Source organism: Lolium perenne, chromosome 4 (genome assembly GCF_019359855.2).
Source record: "Lolium perenne isolate Kyuss_39 chromosome 4, Kyuss_2.0, whole genome shotgun sequence".
NCBI classification, from domain to species: Eukaryota; Viridiplantae; Streptophyta; class Magnoliopsida; order Poales; family Poaceae; genus Lolium; species Lolium perenne.
Window position 1 is genome coordinate 41905048 of NC_067247.2, and position 11888 is coordinate 41916935.

General features: G+C 46.1%; 2 protein-coding genes across 2 annotated transcripts; one reads left to right on the plus strand and one right to left on the minus strand.

Annotated features, from left to right (window-relative positions):
• Nucleotides 1-215: 215 nt before the first annotated feature.
• On the plus strand, nt 216-3987 carry LOC127292278 (BTB/POZ domain-containing protein POB1-like). The gene is made up of 5 exons (XM_051321639.1): nt 216-510; nt 1647-1765; nt 1846-1909; nt 2216-2495; nt 2613-3987. Exons 1-5 carry the CDS (start codon nt 306-308, stop codon nt 3481-3483), a joined length of 1539 nt encoding a protein of 512 aa, XP_051177599.1. The 5' UTR covers nt 216-305; the 3' UTR covers nt 3484-3987.
• A 3941-nt stretch (nt 3988-7928) lies between these two features.
• On the minus strand, nt 7929-11431 carry LOC127292279 (protein PARTING DANCERS homolog). The gene is made up of 9 exons (XM_051321640.2): nt 11186-11431; nt 10253-10374; nt 10075-10163; nt 9878-9973; nt 9706-9800; nt 9578-9618; nt 9398-9481; nt 8736-8894; nt 7929-8206 (listed from the first exon to the last, which is right to left on the minus strand). The coding sequence occupies exons 1-8, from the start codon at nt 11256-11258 to the stop codon at nt 8745-8747; spliced, it is 750 nt and encodes a 249-aa protein (XP_051177600.1). The 5' UTR covers nt 11259-11431; the 3' UTR covers nt 7929-8206; nt 8736-8744.
• Nucleotides 11432-11888: the final 457 nt, after the last annotated feature.

Genomic DNA, 11888 nt, shown 5'->3' on the forward strand with positions numbered 1-11888 from the left:
CAAAGAGTTTGAAGATCTTGAAACGTCGAAGATAGCTCGTAATATATGGTATTGATTGTAAAAAAAATGATACATACTTTCATGTCCATGTCTTTGGCTCATTTGTATTCATGGTCTTTTCATGCAAAGTAATTCAGTTGTAATTTGTCCAATTTCCAGGGTTCTAACTGTAAATATTGGGTTCCTCCACGGCGGGTTTTCCAAAAGTTGAGACTAATCGGCCGCCGTCTCGCCTCCTCCTCCGCGGCCGGAAGCTAGGGTTTACGCGCCGCTGCGTCCTCCCTCTTCCTGAGGCGGCGGAGCGCATGGCCGGCGCGGAAGGGTCGACGACGGCGGAGGCGGGGGCGGAGGCGGAGGCGGAAGCGGAGATGAACATTGCGTTCTCGCCCGGGGGCTGGGGTCCCAGCTTCGAGTTCGCGTTCGACGCGCAGAACTTCTCCGACAGGGTGCTGCGGGTAGAGGTCGTCGCCAGCGACGGCGTCGCAACAAAGCGCCGCCGCAAGGAGAAAGGTACGTTCAGTGCCTCGCCCCCAGCTGCTGGATGGATTTTAGCTGCTGGTAATCGTACGTTTTTTTTGTTCTAAAATCGCGATCCATTTGCGATGCTTGGGCTAATTTTGTTACGGTAGTTTTAACTTTTAAGGTCGATAGGGAATCCGTTTGTTTTGTGCCTGAGCTGGCGTGGTCTACATGTAATAGTTATTTGTCATTTAAAAGATGTGCTCGCCGAATGGAACTCGAATTTGTTGAGGAAAAGTAGTTCATTAGCAGACTATACATTGCCTGCACACCAATTCTGCCAACTGTTACATTTCCAAATATAATAAAAGAAGGAAGTAATTATTCCTTATCAAGTGTGTTATTGAATTAATGGGTGTGTATTTGGGACTATGGATAGATTGTTTCACGGCTTCATATTCTTTTGTAAACGTTGTTACTATGAGCAAATATTGACCCTTCATATATTTGGCGAGGATGGAGGGGCTCCTAAATATTTAGAACTCTTTTATCTCCACAACCATGTTCTGTGTTCCCTGTTCAACATTTAAGCATTCAAGGTTAACATTAGTCTGCATTTTCCTTTGTTCACTTTCTTTCTGTGTGTTCAAACATTTAAGATATCCTTAGCTTGCTTGATGAGTGCTTTTAAGTAGTACAATTACCTGATGTATACAGGCAAACTTGGTACTGGCACTATGTGCTGATCAAAGGTAGGCCTTGGTTGCTTGTTTCTCGATTCTAGTTACATGACAACTCTGGCATTGGCACATTCCCACAAAGTCTTAGTTAACCCCCTCTTTTCTTTTTCGTTATTTGGTGTACTGCTGCTAAATGCTTCGCTGCATGAAATACAGTAATTAACTTAATAACGCTGTACTAAATTCTGGTAGGATTTATGGTTACTTAACTGAGTGGGGTACACCTGTGCCTCTCTTGCTGGATGCAGCCGAATGAGTACATTGAGTTTCCGTGATTTTATTTGATTATTTTTACCGTATTGTTGAAGAGTAATTAAATGAATTTGCACCATAGAACAGTGTTCCAAGTATTTTCAACAGCAAAGAACTTGTCTAGTCATGGTGCTCTCTAACTTTTACTTATTTCCCATGCCTCTCTTTTATTTATATGATCTTGGCATTTTGCAGGTGATGCAGGACAAGGTATCGAGTCTTCCTCAGCCATGGTAGATACACCACTTTTACAAGTAAAGACAATTTATATCAATTCAGCTATTCTTGCTGCAAGAAGTCCTTTCTTTCTCAAGGTAGCTCTTCTTATATTTTGTTAAAAGTACATTTGTTCTATTATCAGTTCATGTTTTCTGATAAGCTTCGCACCTGTTAGCTTTTTTCAAACGGCATGAAAGAATCTGATCAGATACACCCAACACTTAGGATTGCTGATTCAGGTAATGTCAAAACTCAAATGTAACACTCATCTTATAATTGCTTGTAATTAATTCTTCTGATTGTGTTATTATTTTTGTATTTTGAAAATAAAACATGAGTACTTTTAATAATGAATGCATTTATGTTTCTGAGTTTCTTCCACCCTTTTCACTCCTTTTTTGATAATGAAACTTTTAGTATATTTTCACTTTTTGATTTACCTACCAAATGGATAATTTGTCTACACTTTGGTACATACTTAAATAACCATTTAGAGCTGTTTTCTTAGTCCTTATGCCTTTGTGTTTTCATTCTACTTGGAACAGAGGAAAACGCGGTCATGGAGCTTTTAAGCTTTATGTACAATGGAAAGTTGACAACAGCTGAGCCTGCTCTTCTGCTCGACATTTTGATGGCCGCTGATAAATTTGAGGTGCTTTCTTGCATGAGGCTTTGCAGTCAGTTGCTTGCAAAGTTGCCTATGACCACAGAATCTGCGCTGCTCTATCTAGACTATCCATGCTCTATTTCAGTGGCAGCTGAAGTTCATCATTTGATAGTCAGAGCCAAGGAATTCCTTGCTAAGAAATACAAGAACTATACTAAGTGAGTGATCCTCATTTCATAGGGCTACTTCTCATTTCTGGAGCGAGAAAAAATAGGCATTGTTGTCACAGAATCATTTATGAAGTGTACTGAAGGCATGGTTTTGTTTCTTTTCAGGTTTGAGCATGAACTAATGAACTTCCCTCTTGTTGGAATTGAGGCCATCTTTTCAAGTACTGACCTACATGTACCAGCTGAAGATAGAATATATATTTTCATGCTCAAGTGGGCCCGTGCACGATATCCAGAACTGCTGGAAAGACGTAAGATCTTGAGTTCTCGTTTACTGCCGCTGGTGCGCTTCATTCATATGAGCTGTCAGGCACTGCATAAGGTCTTAACATGCGCCGATGCCGATATAGACCATGATCAAGTAAATAAGCTTATCACTCGGTTACTTCTACACAAAGCTTACCCAGCACAGCAGCATGGTGATTTTGCAGCTGACACGACAGCGTGCTGGCAATTTGCAGAGCGAACTTACACGTGCAAACCTCTGAAAATTGTCGCGTTTGATGAACCCTGCCCACAGGTTATAGCTTACTGGGATCTGAAGCGTGAGGAGTGCTCCCGACTCTTTCAGGAAGGACAGATACCTTCGGAGTCGCTTTGTGGACCCCTCCTTTCAGGAAAGATAGTCTCGCCCCGGCTCAATCTTGCTGGGCTGGCTTTCATGCTGGTTGCAACATGTAAGATGGACAAGCTGAGTGGGTTGTACAGTTTTGGCCTCTCCTTTCTCGTCATAGAGAGACCGAAGGGCTCTGTGACAATAGATTATGAATTTGCTGCAAGGACAAGAGCGTCAGGGAAATTTGTGGCTAGGTTTCAGGCTAAGCACACCTTCACTGGTTGTGCGATGGTTGGATGCAATGATGTTTTTGGCATTCCATGGCAGTCGTTCATGGCTGACGAGAATCTCTTCATCAACGGCGTGCTGCATCTGAGAGCTGATTGTAGGGTATTGGAGCAACAGGAAACACAAACTTGATTTCTTACTCTACAGAACTAGGGTTAGGACTTTGCTTAGTAGACCAGATGCTGACTTGGATCATGGCAGAGACCCAAATTGGTTGGTTACCCTGTTGCTTTCATGGCCAAGATGTTGCTCCCACCTGCCTTTTTCTGCTGCGTTTTGCTTCCTTATCTTTCGGAGGTTCATTTGGAGATCAAGTCCTCAAGCTGTTCTGTTTTGGTACATCCGTCTTCTGTTTCTTGTGTTGGATGGATGATGTATAGACATGTTCGTAGCTTACATCGTCTGGTTGGTTCAGCTGAGTTATGATCTTGCAGCGCTTGGCGTGCTCAACCTGAATATGCATCCCAAGTTAGCTTTTTCGTTTCCCTTGTTGTCTAGTTAAATCTAGCGCGTGTTGATGTGGATAATTCCTGTTATTGCTTGCTTGATTTGCACAGCTACCATTGACATTATTCCGAGGGCAAAGTGTGCTCCTCTTCTACTCATCAGATTTGTCTTACAAAGCCTTTTTCTTCTTACGACGGCATGGGGACGATTGCTGCCCACGGAGTAAGCCTCGTGAAAAAGCTGTTGGCGCTACAATGGAAGATCAAATGGTGTCCTGACGATGGCTTCTGATGCCCAGGTAGAATGTGAAGTGAATTTTGGTGTCTTCTTCTGTTGCTGGCTCTGTTGGACAGTTTGGTTCTGTTTTGTGGCTGGCTGCTTGTGCGAAAACTAAGCTGGTTGTTCGCCTTGCAACACAAGCTGGGCATGACATAGCTGGGTGTTACATGTGATTCCTGTATTTTAGTTTTATTTTCAGCTAGCAAGTTGCACCTGATGAGCCTGGAGCAGTAGCCAGTAGTTTAGATAATTGGAATGTTGTGCTGCGATTCAGTCTTCTTGTATATGTATTGAAGTTGCTCATAGTAGGCTAGGAGTAGTCCCTCGTTTAAAAACTAGCACTGCAAAACAGGTCATCCTGACAGAAAAACAAGAAATTCCCTTAAGATGGCTATGAATAGACAGTCATCAGTTCAGAGGTTGTTCTCAAATGTCAATTTCCAGGGAGGAAGTCATATACTCTGTCAGCATTCGACACAATCTGCATTCAACAGAAATGCAAGCTTTTTTTTAACTTCAAATATATTTGCTACTAACCAAATCGTAGCCAGAAGAAATTGCACATTACACCGCACACGTTGGGGCTTTTGTTGCACACAACCACAGCGGCATTTTTTTCTTTTGCAGAAAACACCAACATTTGGTGTAATGACTTGCACAGAATACAAATGGAGTGATTAACCGGTTGGCCAGTGCTGAGCGTCCCCCGGGGGATCAAATCCCCGATCCCCCGGGTCGCCAGCCGTTTGATGCAGGTGTTAGCAACCGCCAGATCAGGTCCACGTCCCGGACGGAGGAAAAAGAAAATAAAACACATCCATCGGGGAGAAAAATATGACCACGCGGGTCACCAGAACCGCTGCCCAGCTTTGACAGCAGCGCCGCGCGCTCGCATGCAGCACCGCCTGTCCTGGACATGTACCTTCGCCGCCGGCATGTGGTAGCCCCGCCGACGTCCTCGCCGGCCTCTGTGCAGCATGGCGGCGCACGATTTGTAGCAACGACTGCCGCCGTTTGTAGCAACCACCATCGACGACCGCCGCCGACGGCCTCACCGGCCTCCTTGCAGCACGGCGGCGCCCCTGTTTGTAGCAACGGCCGCTGCCGTTTGCAGCAACGACCGCCGCCGACGGCCTCGCCGGCCTCCTTGCAGCACGGCGGCACCAAGTTTGTAGCAACGGCCGCCGCCGTTTGCAGCAACCACCACTGTCATCCCGTCGTTTGTAGCAACGTCCGCCATGTGTAGCACATCGCCAACACCGCTTGTAGCCGTCGTCGCCACCCTTTGTAGCAGCGGTCGTCAACTATTGTAGCAGAGGCCACCGTGCTGCCCTTGTAGCAGACATCGACGCTGCTTTGTAGCAGACGGCGACACCGCTGGGAGCATTAGCTCCCGTCACTGGTCGCAGCTTCACGGCCTGGAAATTCCTCCGTCGCCGCCAGCATCAGCGACGGTGTGGCCCGACTCCTCTGCTAGCAGCATCGGCGCTGCATGTTCGTCATGGCGATGGTGGAGGAGCTCGTGGTTGCGCGGGCTATGGAGAGCCGCGACCTCGCCGGAGATGCGTGGGGCGCGCGCGGCGGGGCTGCGGGTCGACAGCGGCGGGAGTAAATTGCTACGGAGAGCCGCGACCTTGCCCCAGATGAGTGGGGCGCGCGCGGCGAGGCTGCGTGTCCATGGCGGCGGGAGTCAATGGCTATGGAGAGCCGCGACCTCGCCGGAGATGCGTGGGCGCGCGCGGCAGGGCTGCGTGTCCTTGGCGACTGTGTTATTTGGGCGAGATCGTGATGGCCTGTTTCCGGGAAGATGGGGAGAGACGAGTGGAAGAGGAGAGCTGCGGGGAGATAAGGTTGTGGTGGAGCGGTAGCTGTCGTTTTCACGCACGACACGTGTCGTTCGCAGGAGGAGGAGGATGCGAACGTCGGATCCCCCGGCTGAACGCCAGCATTTTCCTAACCGGTTTGACAACAAATTAGTGCACTTGGCCCACTTGCAGGAGGGACGGGGCAGCCATCGTGGTAAACAAGCTGGTCTACCCAGACTGGTCCATAGAGAGCCTCCAGAGGTATCGACACCACACGGTGCGGCCCGATGGCGGTGACGGCGTGCGGGCAATAAGAAAATTTGAAATTAGCACTGTGCCTTGTCTTCGATCTGTACGCCTTAGATTCAAACAGCTACAGGGGAATTCTTGCATCATTTGGACTACTCTCAGTTACTCGAAAACAAAATCAATCAGCAATGCTTCTCGTCGTCGATATGCGGCGAGTCGCCACCGCTGTCGCCTGTCACCTGTACACGCGCTGCCCCGAACTCTCTTGCTACAAATCCATCGAGGTCTGGGAACCTCTTCCCCGCCACCGAACCTGCCGCCAAGATGGCCACCTCTTCCTCGCGTCGACTCACTAGAAAAACAATTGTGCCACGCTGGACCTACTGACTATGGGCCCAATTATCTAATTGGCTATCAAACCTTCTTAACCAGTATTTTTGTGTTTTGTGCAAGTCATTACCCCAAAATAATTTGTTATCAATTACCAAAACACATATAAACGCAATGTACCTTACAGTTGTGAAGCTTGCCATCTCCACAGTGGAGAAAAAACTAGTCATAAGGAAAAGACCTTTATCCTTCGTGGATTTGGCTTGGTGGAGATGGTGAACATTCGTGGCGTTCGGAGACCTTCGTGGTAGTCCACATCTCTCCAGCTGTGACGTGCCTCACTTCGTGTGAGGGAACAAGAGAATACATATTCGTCTCTACGTGTCTCGTTTATGTCTATACCCGAGTTTACTTTTCTTGTGATAACCGTCGTGATTGAAGTACTTATATCTTGCTTAGCTTAAGTTATTGTTAGTTAAACCTAGAATATTTAGATTATTTAGATATTTTGTTTGTAAAATTCCGCATTCTTACAATCCAAATTCGTAATAGGTTTTACAACGCCTATTCACCTCCACTCTAGACGACATCTTGTCTTTTCAAGGGGCAACAAGTGTGCAATTACAATGAGAGTGTTTGTTCTCTAAAATTGTATTGCCTCAAGGACTCTCGGGATTCGACTAATAAAATTGTACGAATAGATGTTGCAGCCCAGGTTATCCCTTTCCAAAAAGGGGAAACAGCATTATTGTTGCTCCAAAAAATGTTAGGGTAGGTGTTGTACTTATACTCAATGACCTTCCTCCAAACTTTATCTCCAGCAATGAAGAACCAATGAAACCAAGACCCCAATAGGCACAACAACTTCATGTCCCTGAGGTTGGGAACACCCAGACCATGGAACCCTTTGTTCCTAGTTATTAACCCCCAGTTTCCCAAATGGTATCTATGCTGATCAACTAAATCCCCCCAAAAGAAATGAGACATTTGAGAATAGATAGCATTGATAACCCATTTAGGAAATTTCAGCACAGATAGAAGATATGTAGAAATACAAGCCAAACAGGCTTTAATCAAGATAAGTTTTCCCTCATAAGAAATTAACTTGCCTCGCCAACCAGAGATTTTTTTGATGATGTGATCAATAATAGGTTGTAGATCTTCTTTCTAAGATTTGCGAAGTGCAAAGGTACGCCAAGGTACTTAAAGGGAAAAGAGCGCAGATTACAATAGAAAAAACTTGGGCAAAATCCCTGGCGCAAGCCTCAGACAAATGTGTGGTAAACAAGTCGCTTTTATGATAGTTGATTCTTAGACCAGATAAATTTTCAAAGCAAGTAATGATCCATTGAAGTACTCTGGCCATCTGAATATTTGATTCTAAGGAAAGAATGGGTTCAAGGAATTCAATGAACTAATACCAACATTTTCCCTGTGCTTCCAACCACGACTGACACCATGTAGCGGTCATGAGAACCCAGAAACTTGGGTTAGATTAGATATATAAATATAACACATATGTAGAGGTCTTATTACCGTGTATTATCGTCAAATTAAATATCTGAATCCTATTTGCACATTAAGAAAAAAAAATTAACCAGCAAGGCACCATCATTCTAACTGTTTTAGAAACACGAAGTTCTGGCCATATACATTCTATTCTACAACCACATAACAAAACCACTAGAAGGGCAAGTAGCCTATAAATGTTCATCGCAATGCAGATTTCCAGCGAATCGACTGACCTGTGTGTGAAAGAATAAAACGAAGTCACTATCATGTAAATGCATCAGCCTATAGCATAAAATGGTTGAATATTATCGCACATTCAGCCACTTGGGATTTTCACCATGGCAGGCATCTTTGCTTCCAGAATATGGAGGTAAACTACTTCTGAACCAACTGGTTTAAGATGCAAAATACAGTATATGTTTTTATTTCATCTGACGAGCTATCAAAAACCAAACTAAATGGAACAAATCATACAGATCACCCTAGGCTGAGCATGTACATGTGTTCAGTAAAGTAAGTGGCACCATGAGTAAAACCAGAGGAAGTTAGAAAGAAAAGCTAAATAGAAGGAGAACACAAAAGCAAAAGTGCACAAGGAATTGCACAGCGCTACATGCTATCATCATGAGTAGGTTTCTATACATACTCATCAAACAAGTCATGGAAGAATAGTAGGTGGACAGTTCTCTACAGGAAAGTTTGTAACAGTAGCCATACTTAAGACTAGATAAATCAAAACAACATTTGCTACGTCTAGAATACCTGCAAGAATTAGTTGATTTTAGGGCTCAAGTAGTACTGCGGATCCCTGAAGAACGTGACAACTGTCTTCGCCTTATCCATGGAGAGGTCAGTGTTTTCTAGAATAAAACCCACAGATGCTTTTGCGATTGCTTCAATAGAGCCAATAGCTTGGGAAAGCTATAAGATCAAGAGTAGCATGAGTATCAGCCTCGCATGATACTGATACGAGTAGTGTAGAGACACAAAACACAGACCAGTTAACTAGAAAAATGAAATTTGGTGTTCACTATTCATCGATAGAATTGACTGTAATTGACATGGCCTGATAAATAGTGCAGAGCAGAGACCAGAGAATGGACAAATGCAAAGTTCTAGATAATCTAGCAAATACTTCATTCTCATTCTTGATTAGTTCGATAGAGTCAAGTATTTTCATCAGAAGTCAATTGTGTTTGAGGAGCTCTGATCTAACATGGACTATCATTTACCGTGATTTAGCATAACTATCGTCAATGGCAAGGGAAATGATCTTACTTACAATATGTGTTAACAATGGCTACCCATTTGAGTTGTTTTTCTCAAGAGACAAAACATACAAATAACTGGGATCTGAAATTTGTTTGTAAGTAACCCAGAGATCACACAATTACTTAGAAGAAAAAAGATATTTAAGCACGCACCATAGTGGCATCATGATCATCAATACCAGGAATGGAGGTGAGCACATGTAAAAAGGCATCCATGGACTGAACTGCTTGCTCCCGCTACCAAGTACCAGCACACATGCAAGAATATCATTTTGCTTAGTTTCAGAGCTAAAACAAGTGCACGTAGAAGGATCCAGAAACACGTGAAAGTACCTCATTCCTCATTGTTGAGGTAATGTCCTGCTGCTTGCATACTGAAGAAAAACACATTTTGTTGACCGGTGTCAGCTGCTTGCAGCTCAGGGCTTGATCATGAGCCAAATGAAGTCAGATATATTTACCTCCGCGAGCATGAGCTATCTTGAGCATTTTCTCGAATCCCATCTCTGGGTCGTTAACAGGCACAAACGTAGGGCAGCCAAGCTCCATGTTGTACCTTGGTTAGGACACACATGGGTAACAACGATCCAACATACTCCAGCACTAGCAAGATACAGTATATTAGGTGCTTACTGGAAATACGATCGATTGAATGACTCGATTTGCTCCACCTTGGGAACAGCCACAACAACATAGAGATTTTTGAACTGCCTCTTGAGCGTATTGACCCTGCAAGAAAAAAAAAATCATTCCAACCCTGAAGCCACCATTACAATCATCATTACAGCGAAGAATATATACAGTGTGCTTAACAGGAAAGAGCCTCGCACCTGCCAAAAACAGCAGCTGCGTTCTCAGAAACCCAACTCGTCTCAAAGATGAAAGCGACGGATAACCCCCCGTTGTTGAAGATGAAGTCCTGGAACACAGCTTGCTTGATCAAGGTACACAAAGAGACCACGAAACCATTCGCAGCCTGTGAATCGCAGAGCGGGAAGGGATGCTTACAGGAGATAACAACAGGAAGTTTAGGCGATACGAGTTGGCAGCCAGGAAAGCGGCGATATAGTTGACGAGGTTGGGGTCCTGTTTGTCCCTCCACGACGTGCTCATCATGCACACTCCACGGCCTGCAATACAGCGCCCACTCAGTGGAACCATCAAGGTCTATTTCATCAACGTAATAACAAAATGTGAGGTTCTAGAGATTAGCTAAAACATCTTGGTAGTAGTTTTTTCCAGAATCTTGATCGGCAAAATAATTTTCGGAGCTAACCTTGGGAGCCACACACACACACACACACACACACAACATTGAGTCGGTCAGTCGTTTCCACGAGTAACAGAGAGATAGGGGCAGTCTATCTTATCTGGGCATGACAGTGCTACTGATACGTAATCCATTGCGGATCTCATAATCAAACATTCAATTCGAATCGGGTACGGTGCGAATTTCAGAATAGCCATGGGCCATGGGCCATGGTCCTGAACCCCTATCAACACACACAACATTCAGTCAGTCAGTAATTTCCACGAGTAACAGAATGATAGGGGCAGTCTATCTTATCTGGGTATGACAGTGCTACTGATACGTAATCCATCGCGGGTCTCAGAATCATCAACATTCTTAGGATATCGATTCGAATCGGGTACGGTGCGAATTTCAGAATGGACATGGACCCCTATCAACACATCACATCACGTACGCAAGCAAAACATCATTTCGGACAAGCCGAGCAGTGCAAAACGCAGCACACTGCGTCAAATTTAGTTACGAAACGAAGGAAGGGCATCGACTATTGTGCGGTGAATCGCGGTGCGGCGCCGGAACCCTAGCTGGCGAGGGCCGCGGAGCGGGGGGCGCGGCGCCTGCGTGCAGGAGGAGGGAGGGAGGGAGGGAGGGAGGGAGAGATGAGTTGGTGGGTGGATGGATCGGCGCACCTGGAGCTGGAGCTGGTTGGGGCCGCGGCGGCGGGAGGGAGGTCCGGCCGGTGGAGTGCACGGAGCGCTCCATCTGGAAGGGGGAGGAGGCCGGAGCGGGGAGCAGAGACGAGGCTGCTGGCTGCGGCCGGCGGTGCGTTGGCGCGGCGAGGCTTGGTCTCCTAGTAGCGAGGTGAAGGGGAAAGGGGAAGGAGCCGTTGAGCTCAGCTGGACGCCGCCGCGGAGGCTCCTAGGATGGGGCCTTGTCCACACGTTGCCCTATTTTTTCTCAAAATTTGCGTTCACCAGCAGAGTTTTGCTGTGACTTCCAGATTTTAGAAAAAGCATTTTGAGAAATGCGAGCCGAGGCGTGGCAGGACCGATGCGTCAGCGACTCACGGATGGACGGGATGATGCAGTTGCCGGGAAGTGGAACCGTCGCATTGGCAACTGCGTTGATCGACGCGCGAACCTCCGGAATGGAGCGCGGACTCTGCGGAAGAGCAACCGTCGGTGGATATCTGTGCCGTCGTTCATCCGCGCTCAATAAGACTCGTAAGCAGGCGCTTTCGGATCTTCAACCGGCCGCCATCCATCCAAGCTTCACACGATGAGCGACCTCTCCAGGCTTCCATCAGACACCGACAGCGAGGGCAAGTCTCCATGATGGTGCCATTGGTGGGACAGAGTCCGGACGCCCAGCAGCGGCGCTGATTTCACGCCG